The 17659-nt window shown below is 44.7% G+C and overlaps 1 protein-coding gene across 1 annotated transcript in view; it reads left to right on the top strand.

Annotated features, from left to right (window-relative positions):
- The window catches only part of ALPK3 (alpha kinase 3), a 34838-nt gene that overhangs the window by 313 nt on the left and 16866 nt on the right, over positions 1-17659 (top strand). The window contains exons 2-3 of the mRNA XM_026068354.1: positions 10119-10157; positions 13460-13581. Of these exons, the coding sequence (XP_025924139.1) occupies positions 10119-10157; positions 13460-13581 (161 nt within the window). The remainder of the gene's footprint in view (positions 1-10118; positions 10158-13459; positions 13582-17659) is intronic.

Genomic DNA, 17659 nt, shown 5'->3' with positions numbered 1-17659 from the left:
GGAGCGCGCACGCAAGTCGCACCTTGCCCGGGCCTCCCCCGCCCCGCCGGTGCGGCTGTTTAGTGCCGCCGGATTCCTGGTATTCTTGTCCGTGTTTTAAGTGGTGAAAAAGTCATTTCCAGTCCCATGGTCCGCGTTTCACCCTGAACTCATTGAAAAGAGAGTGCGGGGTCAGGACTGTTTATTATACAACCAATTAAAACAGGAAAATATGCAAAGGCTTCATTCAGCGAGATCCGGCTATTGTTAAGCCGAAAACGATATTTTTGTTTCTAAAATAAAAAAGTACGTTTGTTACTTAAAAATATCTCCGCTCTGCGTGTCTGACGGACAGGGGGACGCTCAGCCCCGCGCCGGCGGCCCCGCTGCGGCCCGGCCCGTGGCGCCTCCGCCCGGCGGGAGTAGCCGGGGCCAGGGCCGCCGTGCCTGGGGCTTGAAGGGCCTGAACCGTGAGCCCGGCGGCTCCGGCCGCGGCTCTGCCCTGGTCCCCCCCTCCGGGGGCTCGCGGGCGGGAAGGGACAGCTCCCTCGTCTCGCCGGCGTTTAGTCATGGGAGCTTGAGTAAAACTACTGTAAGAGAGACTAAAACTAGAGAGCTGCGAGAGCTTGGGGGTGGCGGGGAGGCAGCTGGGGCGGCGGAGCGGGGCTCAAGGCCGCTGCGTTGGTGCCTGCGTCGGTGCTTCGGGCTGTGGGAAGGAGCTACTGACTGAGAACAAGATCTCAAAGGATGGTAGAGAGCCCAGACGCCTTGAGTAGTTAAAAAAGAAAGGCAGAAGAGATGGGAAATAAGGTTGAGTTGTTCAAAAATAATTTAAAGGTGAAATGGAAGTGCTGCTACCAAAGCTCTGAACTCGTAAGTAGTATTCATACTGCAGGATGGGAAAACGCTTGCTGTGGTTCTTGATTGTACTGTGGGAGAAGAGCAAGCTGGTGTGATCAGTGATTTCTTCTTCTTCTTCCCCCCCACCCCCCCCCCCAAACTGTGAGGCAATACTTCAGTTTAAAACAAACTGATATGATGATTGAACTTGAAATCGTATCACAATCCAGGCGTCTCTTCTTTCTGAAGATGAATCGTCCCAGCACACAGAACTAGAAATGACGTGTCTGCAATCCGCTGGAGACTTTTTCCAAGATTAAAAAAAGCAGGAGAGGGGGAGCTGCATTGGTGTTTGGTGCTTGGGTTCTCAAAAACAATTTAGTGCTTGTTTGCTGTAGCCTGGAAGAGGAGGACTAGCTTGTCACTTCCCAGAAAGGGGATGTATTTTTGTTTTTGTTGCTGGGGCAGGGATTGTCACTGTTGTGCATCTTTCTATAACAGGGCAGGTATGTAAAGTTGACTATCTTGCTGTAAAATCCTGATGGACACTAGCTTCTGTGTCTCTTCTTACTTTGGTATACTCAAGTTAAACTCGTGTACGGGATAGTGCTCTGACTTCCCTGGCTTCATTGTAGTGAAGCTGCTTGTGTGTTATTGACACCAGGCTCTAAGCAAGAGGCCTGGTGTGTGTGTGCGCCTTATCTTATTGCCAAAAAGTATTTCTGCAATGTAGATATGGACTAAGTAGTGATGAGAACTACATTCTTGGGTTAGAAGTGCCTTTAGGCAGAAGGTCTATGGTAGCAATAAAGCTCTTCTCTCATGGGAGAAGGTGTGTTAAATACGTTGCCAGTTTAGACTGAGGTTACCAAATGCAAGAAAACATGCCAGCAAAGACAAAGGCACTGCTAATTGATTAGTCAGCCAAAATAAAGCCTACAAACTACTTAGAATTCCCTACTTCTCAACTTGTATGCTCTTAAAATGAGTGTGCCTTTTCCTTAATGATGTTTTATGAGTGATTGGCTTCCAGCATGTCAAGGATTTATGCCTCAAAGAATCTGAGATGTGAAAATAAATAAATAGGATCAAAAAAGATAAAGATGCCAACTGTGAAGTCAGATGTTCAAGCTTGAACAATGCCAAAGTTAAGTTGCTTATTTCAGAACCTTTGTGCTTGTACCCTATTGTGCAAGCTAATTACATACCACGGCATCTTCAGCACCAGCTAATGCTCATATGGTGTCTACAACCAATCTGTGACTTCAGACTGTACTTAATCCAAGAGGAAATCTGTAATGGAGTGCAATACCTTCCTTGTACTGATTAAAAAGTCCTTAATAAATAAGCTGTTGAGGCCTTTTGGTTGCCTAAAGCTTGTCTCTCTCCCCCTTCCCCCCCCTCCCCCCACCAAGTATGTTCACATTGAAGCTTTAATCAGTTTGTTCATAAAGGAGGGTTCATCACTCCTTCAGGTAACATCTCCAGTGCTCCAAACTGGGTTCCCCAAATCCTGGAAACTTTGTTCATGGCCACTGAGGAAAGTGCCGAGCAATGTGGAGCTCACATGCGGCAAGTGTGACGTGTTCCGGATGTGTTGACTCTGCAGCTCAAGCACAGTAAATCCAGCCTGTGTCTGCAAGCCTCTGAGTCCTGAACATCTTGAACTTGTCATGCTAGTACTGTATGGTGGGTGAACACCTATTTCCAAGTGTGGGAGCCTTATGCTTTTGAAGACAAGGGTGTATTGCCATGTTTAATCCTCAGTAGATTCATTTTCCACAAGTTTGGCCAATCCCTTTTTCAACTTGTTTATGTACTTGGTCATCAAAGCCTATGGCAAGGCAATTTCATTTTGCCTTATAACTTCAGTGGCTGCCCCTTTCTGTTGTAAGCAGCAGTGAAAGATACTCTCTAAACAGCAAAACTGACGTTTTTCTTCTATTCATAACATAGCTTGCAGTTTCCCTGACAAAAAAGGAGGGAGTAATATAGAAAGGTCTCATTCCCTGCATGGCCCTGGATGTATCTGCAAGTGCTGAAGACTTGAGCCAGGTGCTGCGGAAATTCACAGTAAACTGTATTGTTGTCTGTGATGCAGGGTAAGGGCTCGAATGAAATGGGGCTTTTTGTCATATAATTAAATAATGCATCCTAACAGTGCTGAAAAGCAAACGAGTGGAATTGTGTAGCAAGACTTTCAGAAGGCAATTGAGTTTAATGAAATGCAGAAACATCTGGAGAGCTTCCCTGGGAGCGTTTGAAAAGCAAGATGAGTGAAATGCAGATAACATTCAGCAGTTTTCTTTAATGCAGAATGTACTTGAATTTGGTGGGTTTGAAGCTGATGGAAGCAGAAGACATAAGACACAGACACAGAATTGAAATTGGAGGCTGATGTGGTGGTTGGAAGCAAAGTGGATATTCTGCTCCGAAGAAAGTGTTTTTCAGGCTTCTCTATTGCTGTCATATATATTTATAGAGTATATTTAACTGAAGTCTTTATGTCCACTCTTTACTCTGTCTCAGAACAAAGCACTAGAAAGTGAATAGTGACACGGCAGAGGTACTTAAAGGCATGGAAATGCCTTTATGAACAGAAAATGAGATTAGGAATCCTTACTTCTGAGGAGCCTCATGGGAAAGTTTCGTCTATACAGTTGCATTAATGAACTGTGTAGAAAGAATAGCCTGGATGATCTTACTTTGTCTAATTCTGTAGGAAGAAAGGGATATTATGTAGATTGAAAGGATACTAATTTGAAAACCAGTGCGTGCTTTTTCCTGATTTTAACTTGTAGAAATTCGCCATGGTACTATGGAGGCCAAAAGATTAGAGGTATTGAAAATTGTCATATAGAGAACATCCATCCCTTATTGCAGAGAATATTGAGGATATTTACTTTTTGTGCCCTTGGGAGCTGCTCTTTAAGAAGAACGTTTCCCTTGAAACAGTTAGTTCAGTGACAGTAAGTTCCTGGCTTTCCTCTATCTTTAGTATACCCCATAATGGACAACATGAGTGGCAGGTACAGGACTTGGTGACTTGCCTCTGCCATGGCAGTTGGCGGGTTTTTTTTAAATTCTTCTGTCTCAAAGCACTCAGCTATAATTACTTCAAAGTGAGAACAAAAGCTGCCAGTCCTGTCCAGAGTCTGCCTCAGCTGCATTTGTGGCCCACGATTTCAAGATATCTCTTTTGGTACCCTTTCTGTAAGAACTCTCTGAGTTTGGAGAGTATCTAGTTCAGAGATGTAATTTTCTGTAGACTTGTGACAGAGGCTTCATCCAAGTCCTAGGCAAATTACTCTGTTGTCTTGTTATGAAACAATTTGTGCCTTTCATCTAATGCAGATGTCTGCCCTGAGGTCTTGCTAAACCATTGCCTCCCTGCTTGAATATCCTTCTGCTGTCGTAGCTTCATCTATGTGGATATTTATAGAGTATAGTGACATTGCCTCTGATCTCTTCTTGGACAACTATCTTTACTTGTGGTAGTTCAGCTCAGGAGAGTGCCTTGCAATGATATATATATATATATATATATATATATGTATATATATTTTTTCCCCTAAGCATCTGGCTCTTCTGGCTAAGAACTATTCCCAATCTTGTATCTCTTGTATTGCACATAATATCAAATGAAGGTGGAAGATCTGTTACTATAATCAAGTGAGCTGAAAACACAAGAGTACCTAGTTCCTGAAAAGCATGCTTAGCTTCTTGTTCAGGGGAGTTCCCTCTTCAGTAGTTTGACATCTGTAACTTCTTATGGGACCTTGCTTTTGCCAATAAGAGGTATAAATCTCTGATAAGAAAGCAACTGAGGCATCTGAGGGAATTCAGTGTTTCTGTCTTGTCTGACCGAAGTGTCTCAAACCCTGGAAGAAGGCATGCCTGGTACTCATTCAAATGGCAGAAGTAAATGTATTAATGGGTCAGTCTCTAGTCTGTAGGCTCTCTAGGTATTGGTAGGCTATTGGTATAACTACCTGCACAGTGGTGTCCTGTTTGAATGGGACTCCTTGGCAGTTTTATGTCATGTAGTGATCCCAAGCTGCATTATCAGCTCCCTTTCTAAAGCACCCTGACTGTATCTGCTAGAGGAAGTCACATTGAACTGAGTACGGACTGATAGATCAAGGTGTGGAACTGGATAAACAGTGCTCTTTGTGTGCTTTTAAAATGCAAAAAATATATTGCAGGTGTGAATTTTGCTCTTCTCTGGAACCATCACAAATAAAGATGTTTTCCAGAGCCTGGGATCCCTTCGTGTTGCTTGGAAGGGAGTGGCATGGTCTCACATGAAATAGGCATCTCTCGTGCCACAGCAGAGGCGATTTCCAGGAGACAGGATTAAAATCTGCTCTTATCCTCACTCCGTCTCAGCTAGAGAAGGGAGGTCTCAGATGAACAAAGCTGCTGTTGTCTCGCGCTGACTCCATCTCGCATTTTATAGGCCTATCCAAGGAGTGCAAAGTAGAAGAGCTGTTACAGGGACAACTATATTTTCACCTTGCTTATTTTCCAACCTATACCCACTAAGCAGAGTGAGTTCAGTGAGATATCGGAAAGATGTCAGTTTATCTGAGCATCTCATTGTACAATATTTGCCTTGCTTTCTGTTGTACTTCCTGATTCCTTGATTTCTTTCAGCTAGCTACCAGGCTAATTTGGACCGCCGAACCAGTAATACCTTAGAGTTCAGTTACACAGATCTGCATCATCTTCAGAGTGTCACAGGTTGATACAGGAACATATAACTTAATATATTTATTGTCTTCTATCCTCTCTGTTAATGAAATCTAGTTCTAAATTGTTTACATGCAGTTCGATGTTCATCTCAGCTCAAAGTGAATTACCTGCAGGAAAATGCCTTATTTCTCCAGCTGTAACATCAATTCATTCTGTGACCTTGACAAGTAAAGACTCAATACGTCCCTTTTCCAGTCTGTAAAATAACAATGTGTCTTGTACAACTCCATAGCACTCATAGCTACTCTGTCACAAGATTGCTGATAATTATTGCCACAGTATATGAAATACAAACACACTTGCTCTGTGTGTGCATGAAGTGGTTGATAAGAAGCGGGGCACACAGCAGGAAAGAAGCCTTAGGCATAACCACACGTACATGAAAGCTTCATTGTTGGCTTTTAAATTCTAAAATGGTTAGCTACGGACAGCTGAGAAAATGTTCGGAGTGGCTTGTGTTTGTCTCGAGCAGCGTTAACCTTGGAGGCGGAGAAGTTCATGTGAAATCTTATCCCTAGAAGTCTGCATGTGCAAAGCATGCCCAGTAATATCATGGATCAGAATGCCGGTAGTGGGGAGAGTCTGCAAAGGGTTGTCAGGGTGAGCCCTCTGTCCTGCTCTTAAGATGGAAGTGCTGCCCTCTTCTTGGTGGGTTCTTGATCTAAGGAGCTTTTGGCCAATAACACTTCCCTAAAAACGTAATTTAGAGTTCTCAGTCTTGCCGTCATTGACACATTTCTCTGCTTTACTTGCTGCACTGGGCAGCTAGTGTGGCTCAATCAAATTTTTATGCCGTTAAGAGCTCTGAAATGTATTATTGTCTCTGCAGCTCAAGCAGATCAAGTGCATGTGCTTGTACACGTGAGTAGGGAGCCATCGTGAAGTGTGTTTTAGTGTCTCCTAAGCCGCTGTTGACTTCCATATGAAGATGTGAGCTGGAAGGAGAAGGATTTCATTATCTGAAGGGGAAAAGAAATGAGGAAAGAGAATTTCATGCAGTGATTGCATGAGAGGGCTTAGAAAAGCTACTGGGTTTAAAATCTATATGTTTTTAAAGCAATTAACTTTTCAGCATAAGTGAGGTGGTGTACCGGCACAGGGCATCAATTGAGCAATATTTTTAGTGATTAGAAAGTGAGTGTGCATGACAGTTCTGCCTCCTACCCTTGCAGCAAGACTGAAATTCAGTAAGTGCATGGAAAAATAGGGGAAAGATTGTCTTCATTTCCAAAGAAGATTATGAATAGTTGAAGGGCTAAAAGCCATAAGAGGATGATAAACATCTGTAGAAGATTGAAAGTATCTGATGAAACAGAATTTAAAGAAGAATTAAGGGAGGTAGAAGCTATCCAGAAAAATAGTAGGGGGTATAACTCTCATGGTCCAGTGATATGGCAGTTAATAACCAGATCGGTATTTTTATGGCTAGCTCTTAAGCTGTGCTTCACTTCCTAGATACCCAAGGTGGGTTTCCTTCCACTGGTTTTAGACATGCTAAGAGCTGACCTCTTTGAGCTAACCAGCCAGAGCTCCCTTCCTCCAATGGAGAGAAACTAACACTTTTAGACTGTGATTTACCTGCTTTAGATGCAACACTGAGGATGAGATGAGTTGCTACCTTGATCCGTTGATTATAACAGGCCCCAAGCTTGCCCAGAGGAGACAAATCCTCTGCAGATGCTGCACTTAGTTAGCTGAATCCTGTACTCTGTACAGTAACAAATCTCTATGGAGAATTGAGGATACACTTTGAGCTTGGACTGTCAGTATCCCAAACTAGGCACACCGTTACTGGGGCATCTGGCATGCCTTGCTTGGAAGTCCCAGCTATCCAAGTTAATATATTGCTTTAGAGCCTGATGTAGATGTGTTGGTGCAGCCCTATGTGGGGATATGGTAAACTTAATTAAAATGAGGTGAAACAACAGCTGCTTGCAGGCAGGCCTGTTTTATTTGAAGCTTTTAGAATTTGATCTTCCTCTCTCTGGGTGTAAGTCTCTAATCTGTAAAAATTCTGCTTGTCTCCTTAGAATATTGAGGTTAAATTTGAATTAGTACTCGGGCTCTTTGTTTCTGTTTTTGTGTGTGTGATAATATTGAGGCCCCTCAAGAGACGATCAGTCCAATATTCAGCATTGTGTTTCAGCATGTGCAGTGAATAAAGCCTGGGTTGCGTGCTCAGCACTGAGAATTGAAAAAGTACTGAAGAGTGTTTAATTACTTGATCACTGAACAGTGTTTAATTACATGATCACATACACGAACACTAGGGAGTTGTGATACAGGCACCCTTTATTCTGGCTCTTGTCTTTTGAGTGATTTGCTTTGCAACAAAGAAAAGACTCCTTCCCATTTATCTTATGCAAGTAAGCATCATTTTAAAAAAAAAAAAAAAGCCTATGCTAGCATTCTCCAGCAAGCATTTTAGGATCTTCCTTCTTAGCTCCTCAAGTGATGTCCATGTCCTTAGTACTCCTAGAGGTCAAAAAGACAGTTTTCTTTGCCATGGCATGCAAAATGTTTGAGTCCCTTTCTTGTTGGAAAAACTGGGAGACGAGACTCATCACATCTCTGCCTGGTTAGCAGCCAGCTAGAGCTGCCCTGGGGCAGCCCAGAGCACAGGAACATTTCAGAAGGACGAAGTGCTTCAGTGCCATCATCTCCCAGGGCTGCCCAGGAAGACTGCGCTTGGGAGAGTTATGGGGAATGGGAAGCTCGGATCCTTTGGAGGGGGGTCACAGCAGGGAGAAGAGCAGCTGAAAGTGCAATTTGAGCTCTCCTAAGCTGTTAGTGTGGCTGGGAGCGACAAGGACAAGGTGGCATGCTGATCAGTAAGGCAAGTAACGCAAGGAAAGCCCTGTAAATCTGGAAGGGACTTGGTGTTCAAAGGGATGCCTCAGGTACTGGGGCTCAACTGGAAAGTCGAAGGCTGCAGGTCCTCTGTTACATTAATCTGACTTCTCCTGTGGGCCGGCACAGTGCATGCTGAGTTGGATCAGGGAGCTGATTGTCAGTCTGTTAAGGTTAGTGTTTTATTTTCCAGCCAGATAGCTCCTGATCTGCTCATCCTCTGGCTGCGTGAACACCGGTGTTGGCACTGGGGAACGATCAAGAATGTGCACCTGGGGGTGGAGAGGGTGAAGCTGCTGCCAGGAGGGCAAGTGCCACCCATGTTTGTTGGGTTAAAGCAACTTCTGAGCAGCTAAGACTTCTGTATTCCCCTGTCTAAACTGTCTTTGTTTCTCTGATCTGACAGAGAAGAATTAGAGCTCTTCAGAGGTTTTGTTTTGTTCCAGTAAAAGTCTCTGTGTGCAATTATTTAAAAAAAAAACAAAAACCTTAAAGGCTTGGTACTTCTTCCTGCTTTTTTTTTAGTTCTTCTAGTCGTGTGGAGACTGCCTTCACAAGTGGAAGTGCTACATGTTTGGCAGGAGCAGTTTTCAGAAAACCTCTGTGGTCATTTTTAGGACAAGACTTTGAGTCCTGCTGACTTCTGGGCTCTGTGCAACTCCCAGTCACAGAGATCTGGTCATTTCATATCTGGTCATGGACAGAAGACCTGAAGACATGAACCTTTCTTACTTCATGCTGTCTCTTATAGCATTGTCATAAAGCACTAGAGAAGTTTGGTTGTTTCATAGTGGTCTAAAGTGAACAAGGCTGAGAAGGTTTGTACCAACATGGGCATTTGATTTCCTACAGGGAATTCCCCAAGGATGTGTCTACACTGTGGTCACTTCTGAGGCTATATGGTGAGATTGTAGTGTAGACATGACTAATGTATATCTCGGTGTGATTAAACCATTTAGCTTGGGTACTGTTGACTAGCTAGTACCTGATTAGTTTTATGCTTCTGACTGCCGTGTAGGTGAGCTCGGGCATAGTCTAATGAACTGCTCCTCACTGCTGCAGGTCTGTGCTAAGAGGTTATTTCCTACAGCCTCCCAAGAGCTGCTGCCACAGAATGGCAACGTGGCTGTTTGGCTAGGGGCACGAACCATCCCTGGAGATGGTTCTCTGGGAGAATTGGCTGCCACTGGTAAGTAGCTCATCTGATGGGTGTCTCCAGTGTAAGTCTTGGCATTTCATTTTATTCTCTGAATTGGTTAATGTTGTGACATGTTCCTGCAAAGGAACATGTGGATCTCCTTGTCAGCGGAGAAATGAGTTTGTGGTGATCTGCACTCTTGAGTGCCATTTCATTGAACGTCTCCAAGATGAAGTTGCCTGCTTTGTGCCCAAAGCTGCAGATGGTGCATGGAAGGCTCAGGTGCTGCTTCTCGGAAACCTACTTGTATAAGTGTCCTTACATTTATTCTCTGTTGTTAATGACCATTTCATTTTTACAGCCTTTGATTACCATTTACTATGCAGCTTGCTCATCCTGGCAGTCAGCCTGAGTAAGGCAGCTGTACCTTCTTTTAATAGGAACTCTGACCTGTGCAAAACGACTCATCATTAATGCATCTCTATAATGGTTTGTTTCTTTCTGCTCCTTTCCATGCTTTTCTGTCTAATGGTTTTGTATGCTGTTTTTTGCTTAGCTTATCAAGCAGCAGATTCTCTCTCTCCAGTTTAGGAAGGTAAAACTACATTGCATTAAACTTCTCTGACCAAGCACTTTGCTGAATCTGACTGCACGTGATTAATCTGTAATGCTTTGGTACTAATTAAAGAGAGCACTGAAGTGGTGTAACGGCCTTATTGTGCATGATTGGGTCCCTAATACTTGCTTGAACTGCAGACAGCAAAGTGAGTGTTTGTCATAAATCCTGTGTCAGGTGCAAGAAATATTCATCTTTCTTAGCCAAAGGATGGGTATACACTGTTCAACTATTTCTTGATATTAAAGTGAGACTTCCATACAGAGACACATTAAAAATTAGAACATGCAACCGTGCTGAGATGCATTCAAAGAAGAAATTTTCTTCTTTCCCCACGATCCTGTGCTTTATCATGAAGATTCTCCTTCCTTTGGACTCTGCACTGAACCACGCTTGTGCAGTTGTACTTTGCCTCTAGCAAAATAGCACATTTGGAAGTCAGTTGGCGTTACTGATTTGTCGCAGAAGCGGTCAGAGGATTGACTGTGGACGGAAAGGCCTCTCCAGAATGCTCCTATAGTTCTGTGATTGTTAACCAAAAGGTAAGGAAAAGAAAATGGTGATGAAGCCGACTCTTCTCAAGTCTCCTTTTCCTGAAGATTGCTTTTGTATGGAAATCCCACTTTAATGTACAAAGGCTACTGAATTGCCAAGCCGCCTCCTCCTAGGCTGCAGGGCTTTTTCTGCAACAAAGATGCAGTTTCCAGAAGGCTCAGAGGAACAGTGGCTGCCACCTTGTATCAGATTTCCTGAATGCTCTGAATTACTGATTTAGAAAGCAATTTGAATTGGACAAGTCTTGTTGCTGCTGGAATAAGTCAACTGGGAACCGCACAGTGCTGCAGTCTCTAAAACCTGTCTGTGATTAATACAATGGTTTCTTTGAAAGTTTAAATTGACCTTCCAAGATTTTCTGCCAAGTGCATGGAGTATATTGGGCAAGTCTTGTCTGATTCATCTGCTGTACCTGCAGAGTCCCCAGCTTCTGGTGACACTGCTTTCCAAAAGCATTCAGTAGCCTTTGCTGTATTTCACCCAACTCTGGGGTTTGCTCTGAATAGACTAGACTTATTCCTGGTGCTGCCTGCTGATATCAGTGGCATGGTACTGGGGTTAAATTTGGTTCTGAGTGTAACTATGTGTGTGCATCACTTTTTTTTTTCTTTTTGATAAGATGCTGATCATGCTGTTCTCTTGCTGGAATATGAAATGTTAATTGATGCTTGGGAAGTGCTAACTTCACTATGTGGATCTAAAAGGCATTTACTGGTTGGGCGCTGGGAATCTGTATCAAGTGGGCCATCAAAACCCCACCAGTAACTGCCTTGGCAACGGATTGTCTGCCTTGCTCTTTGGAAATGGGAGGTTTTTTCTCCTGGTTTTGGAGTATGGAAAGATTTCTTTGATTTGAAACAGCTGTTGGCTTCCACAGCCCTCTGCTGGCCCTGTGGTTGTGTGGGGAGTTGCTTGGCAGGACCAGTCTCCTGGGGACCATTGACTTCCACAGAACGGTGTCTAAGCTGTGGCATCTGCTTTTTACCCTCTGCCCCATGTGTGCGTTTGGATTAGATGGTGTTTATAACCCTTGCTCAGTAGATGAGGCAAGTTTGCAACAGCCCTAGCTGCTCTCCCCTTTCCTTATCGTTACCCGATGAAAATGGGTGCCGAGGAGCTCGGTGAGGCTCACGCTGCGTCCCAGTTGTTTGTCACCCAGGGATTTAATCTCCCTGGCTCTCTTACAAACTGAGGCTAGCAGGAAGCCAGAGTGAAAATCATAGCACTGCACTCTTCAGGTAAGTCTTCTGGGGAGGGGAATGAAACAAGTAGCTTCTGTGCCTGGAGCGATTCTGGTGCCTTTCAGTCTTGTCTGAAATTCAGTCCCTGCTGCGGTGCCTGTCAGTGCACCTGACCTGGCTGCATTCATGCAGAGAAGTGTGTTTTTTTTTCCCCAGACAAGTCTGCTTTCTGAGCAGGTACAGCATGAGTAACAGCAGTGCCAGCATCCTGCCTGTGAGTTGGGGGCTGCTTTGAGGCAGGGGTCCTCCTTGTAGAGCACTCACTATGTGCTAGGAGCCCTTCTGCTCATAGTGGAGCTGTGTCAGGAATGGTTTGGGAGCTTGTTCCATCTCTTGCATGTCTCTAGGAACTGATCATTTGTTCAAGGAATATGTCTTTCACTGCTGATAACGGTGTAAGTAGAGCTGCCAGCTACCAGTTCTCTGGCAATTCTTGCTATTTCTTTGAAGGTCCTAGCACTTGAGACCTTGGGTTCATCTCCTAGTATAAACATTAGCTTTTTAATTGCAGAGAGAAACCTGAAGAGAGGTTGCTCTCCACTTCCAAGGGCTCCAGAGCATTATCCAAATAAAGACCCAACTGGGAGATAAATCCTTTTTTTCTCAGATAAAGTCAAGGTCTTCTGGGGCCTTTCTTGGTGTCACTTTTCTGTCTATCAGGGTTGGCAGTGCTGCATGAATACAGTGATTTAGTGCTATCCTTGAATAGTACTTAAATGACTGGGAAATCTAAGATCCATTTTATGAACTTCCGAGACAGTACTGGCTACTTGGATAGTTCTGGCTGATATCCTGGCCTGAACTTCAGGGTCAGTGCATGAACTTGTGGTGCATGTGGCCCGTAATGCAACAGCAAGCAGTGAACTGCTGTCAGCTTCAGATATAGCTCCTAAACTCAGGAAGCCAGGTGTAAGCCAGGCTCCCAAGTATCCTTCAGTGAGCTGTCCCCAAAGCAGGGAACACTTTGAATTCAAAACTTATAGAGAAGGCCGTGTGTTAAGGAGCCATATTTAGTTCACACTTGGCCTGAAATCCTAATATAAATTTTTCACAAATAAAATCCCAGTGAATGGAACAATGCATGAAACACTTGTAGTGCGGTACCAGGAATGTGAAAGTGAAGCTGACTTTTAGTGTCATAAAACAAGACTGCAAACTGATTAAAGAAATGCTCAAGTGTAATCTGGAATTAAATTGCTCTTGACAATTATTTCTGATAGCATTATAAACAAAGGGGATGTCTCCCAAGTGTCACTTTAAATTGACAGTGTCATTTTAGGAGTGAGTCAAGTACCATCCCACTGCACTGGACTTGTGAACAACCTAATGTTGGGATGGTGGGAGGGAAGAAGGGCATTTAAAACAAGAATGCTTGACCATGGGGAGCAGCACAGACAGGTCTTTGAGATCAGATAGAAAGGAAGGGGACCCTTTGATTTCTTTCTAGGTCCTTCATCTCTAAGAAATACTTCTTGAATCTTCCAGGAGCACCTTCTGCGCAATCATTTCTCAGCTGACGGAGGAAACCCAGCCACTATTTGAAACCACTATCAAATCCCGTTCTGTGTCCGAGGATTCTGATGCTAAATTCACGTGCATAGTGACAGGTAACTGTCTTCAGTGAATTACCTGGTCCTGCCTCACTTGCCGGACTTGCGCTAATAAAACTCTCTAGCAAGGGATAGACAACACACAATTCCACTGTTGTCAGACTGCCAAGTAAAGGTTCAGCAATTGCATGATGATTTCAGCTTTAATTTAAAAGAGGGGGGAAAAAGCACTTGAGACTCTAGGAAGCAGCGGTATAACCTAATGTCTCAAAAAACAGATTTAAGAACTGAAAATGGAAAATGCTAATCGCTACTTGGGCTTGTAACAATTTATTGTCCTCCTCTAATCTCTGCTCCTTCTCTAATCATGGACTCCGTAACTTGGGAATGTGCAGCTTTGAAGACTAAAGCTATCATATTGGAGCCAACTTTAGCTCTCATTGGCTGTAAGTGGCTAGAGCGCAGCTGGGGTTGCACATCGGTGATAGATCTGAATATCTGAACATCTGAAATAAAGACCAGTTTCTGCCCAGTGTGCTAAAAATGTAACCTTGAGCAGGAAGGGGGAGGCTGAAGAAGGGGGTTCGTACTAAGCCATTGTAGTGATGTGGCATGGTAGTGTTGATGTAAGGGCAAGCAACTCCTTTGCCCATGGACTTTTGTTTTTTAAGTATAGAGACTCTAAAGCTTCTTTTTTGTAGTACCTCTCTGTTTAAGACACTGTCGGTCCTTCCTGATGTTGCACAGGATATCTATTCCAGCAGGCTACTTTGTGAGAGATGTTAGGCAAGTCTAAGTTTTGGAAGGAGGAGGGTATCTCCAGTGAAACTCTGCCACAATTATCAAGCCCTTCCTATGATTCAGGAAATCTAGTATGCCATTGGAAATATGCTGTAAATGAGTTACATGCTAACGACAGCAGGCTGAAGCCCTTCTGTGGGAGCTGCCAACTTTAAATTCTTGGCTCTTCCCATATAGGCTCACTTGTCAGAGGTCAGACTTTCTGATCTTGTAGGGGTGCCACTGGTGTATTGAGTTCACTGACTGCTTAACTTCAACAGATCACTTCCCTATTCCTAGAGCAAAACTGGACTGCTAGGGAGATGCTGCCAAGCCATGCTGTTCGGCCCTTCATTAGAAGGGCTCAGACAGTTCAAGTTATTTAAATGGAAAAGCTTTTTATATATTGCACAGTAGTGTGGAACTCACCAGCACTGTGTATTGTGCAAGCCAAGAGTCTCGGAGGTCAAAAAAATGACTCATGTTTAGATATGTTGGAAAATCCTGAGCAACAGCAGATACAGTTCTGTCTCTTCTACCTCCCCTTGCCTGAAAGTGTAGAAATGACTCAAACCCAGAGCTTCCCTCAAAGGCATGTGATGGCACTGCTCTCTCTCCCAGGATTTCTTGCCCCTTTCAAAGCACCTAGTCCTGGCTTCTCATGCTGGCTTAAGTCTCTGCTGACTGCCCCTTGGGGTCAACAGTTCCTTCTAACAAATGTCATATCTTCCAAAGTCCAGATGAAACCATCAGGTCCATGTGGGCTGTGTCAGTGCAAGAGGCCCGTGCATGTAGATGAGCTCCAGTTCATAGTTAGACTGGAAGGTAGCAGATGGGGGAAGGAAGCACCCTGCATATGCAACTCTAAAATGCTGTGTTTGCTCTTAAGAGGAGATGGGAGAGATACTTCAGTATCTGATGCAAGGCATCCTTGGCAGTAGGAAGTAAAAGCCATTTCTGTGTCCTCTCCAGTACCTCTCCCTGGAAAAGCTGGAGAAACTCTTCACTGTACATTGTACAGGAGACATGTTGCCAAGGATTAACCACCTCTGCTTGTACCAAATTGAAGTATCAGCTCCTAGAGATGGATATGGTCTCTGTCTGGTCTGTCGCCCTTCCTGCAGTCCAGCCCTTGCTCTTGGCAGGCAGGAGGCTGTCTTCCAGCTTTGGGTGACCTGCTGGTGCTGTGTGGCACATTGTAATTTCTTACTCCATCAAGTGCGAAACCTGACCTCATACTGGTCTCACCTTTTAAGGTGAAGGAAAATGTCAAATTAACATCTTCATCCTGTTGCAATATTTTACACCAGTAAACTGAACTAGAGGAAGTTTTTATGTACTTTAAGTAAATAGACCCACAAAACTAGAATTTTGATGGAAATGTCCTTAAAACCTGTGCCCTGTGATCAGTTTGAGAATCTCTTGCATATGGTCTTGTGGACTCTCCTAGGAGCTTGGGATCTCTTTGGGAGAGAGGGTCATGAGGTGGAAAGCTAGCTCCAGCTGCAAAATCTAATCAGTAGTTCAGCTATCCCCCTCTGCCATGATTTTTACATTCAACTGGAAGATATTACAGAGAGAAAGGAAGTGCATCCCTGGCCAGTGACCAGGGGGGAACCAGCATGTGTCCCAATGTTGTGGCTTGGGTCCAAGGACACTTTGGTTCATAGACTTATAGGATGCAAAGGGTAGACTGTCAGCTGCTGCTGTTGTGACTCTCAGGCCCCAAATACACGTACATGACCTACAAGGACATTTTAATGTCTTCCGCTTCTTGATTGATAATGACAGTTATGTGCAGTCCCACCTCTGTGAATCAGTGACTTGCTGGTCGCTTCTTAGGAAGGCAGCAAGATGCAAATGTTTGAAGAGCCAACCTCCAGAATGTGTGCTGGGTGCTGCAGACRAAATGTCTGTGAGGCAGACTTCCTAAGCTCTTGGAGTGGTCACACAAGCCCTCCTTTCCTCCTGTTGTCTAGTTCTCCGACACTGCCTGCCTGCTACTGGTGTCCCTAATATGTCTGATTTGATTATTTCTGGTCAAATTCTGCATCAGTTATGGCACCTTTTCCTTTTTGGACAAATTCCTTCAGCCTGGGGGAGGAGGGTTGGGGGTAAAGTGAGTGGCCTGTGTAGCGGGTGAGGGCCTGAATGTCAGAAAAAATGCATGCGATAGGTCAATGGAGGGAGTTGGAAATGGAGGAGGGGAGGTTCAAGAGAGCTGGCTGGTGGGAGCCTGGGCTCAGGGTGAGGAGGGCGAGTGAGAGGAAGGGGAGTGTTGCTTGCATGCCCGGAGCATGGAGAGTTAGACTGTTGTTGGTGAATCCTAGTTCCCCCCCATCCGCATTACTGGAAGTCTCCATGTCTTTGGTAGGGGCAATGGGGGCTTCGATCCTGAAAGCTGGAAAGGAACAGATCTTACCATGACTCTTCCTTCCCCAACCTGCCTGCAGCCTCCACTCCACATAGCTTGTGTACAGCAGAAATGGAAAACCAAGGAAATCTGTGTGATTGTTTCTAAACTTCCATTTTGCTAAGTTTCAAAAGCCCAACTTCTACCTCCTGCCTGATAAAATCAAAAAAGCTGCTTTAAACAGAGTTTCTGTGGGTGATTTTGGGTGGCTATTGCAAGAATTTGTTTTGCATAAGGTCACAAAAACTTTGAAGGCTTCTCAGACTTTAACAGCTTGAGGAGAAAGACTATTTGATCTAAACTCAGCAATTTCTCCATGGAAAAATCCCTGCTCAGAAAAGTCTCTCTGGCCCTGCGGTGCAGCAGAGGACAGTGCCTGACCCTCACACTGGAGTAATGCCTCTGGAAGACATACTTCCCAAAAGCTTTTGCCGGACCTGAAGACACATAGGGAACGTGGCGGTAGGCTGCCCTCCTCCCCAGGAATGCAAGGCACCACTCTGTCTGTAAATGTGGGGCACTTGCTGATGAACGTAGGAGACCAGCTGCTGGCAAATCCCTCTCTGCACCAGCTGCACGGGGGGTCTGCAGGAGTGACAGGTTTCAGAAGGACAAGTGCCCAATTTATGAATGGCCACTGTGCTTGCAATGTGCTTCCGTTATGTCCAGACATCCAGCGCCTTGTAGCATGGTGGTGCCTGGAGACTGTGCCCTAAGCTCAGCTGCCTGGTCCCACCAACTCGCTTGAAAGCAGCTGATCATGGCAGCCATTAAGCTGGGGATGTTCCAGCCGCTAGCCGGCCCTGACAGCGCTGTGTGCCTACTGGGAGTTAAGCCTGTCTCCAAACTGGAGGAATTTATTAGCGAGGTGGCCTGCAGATAAATGCCTGAGCCTGCAAGGCGAGCGGCAGCTCCCCTCCCTGCGGCAAGCCTCCTCCGTGC

Source organism: Apteryx rowi, unplaced genomic scaffold (assembly GCF_003343035.1).
Source record: "Apteryx rowi isolate R43461 unplaced genomic scaffold, aptRow1 scaffold_27, whole genome shotgun sequence".
In the NCBI taxonomy this organism is placed as follows: Eukaryota; Metazoa; Chordata; class Aves; order Apterygiformes; family Apterygidae; genus Apteryx; species Apteryx rowi.
Note: the sequence above shows the minus strand (reverse complement) of the source record. Positions and strands in the feature narration are given on the sequence as shown.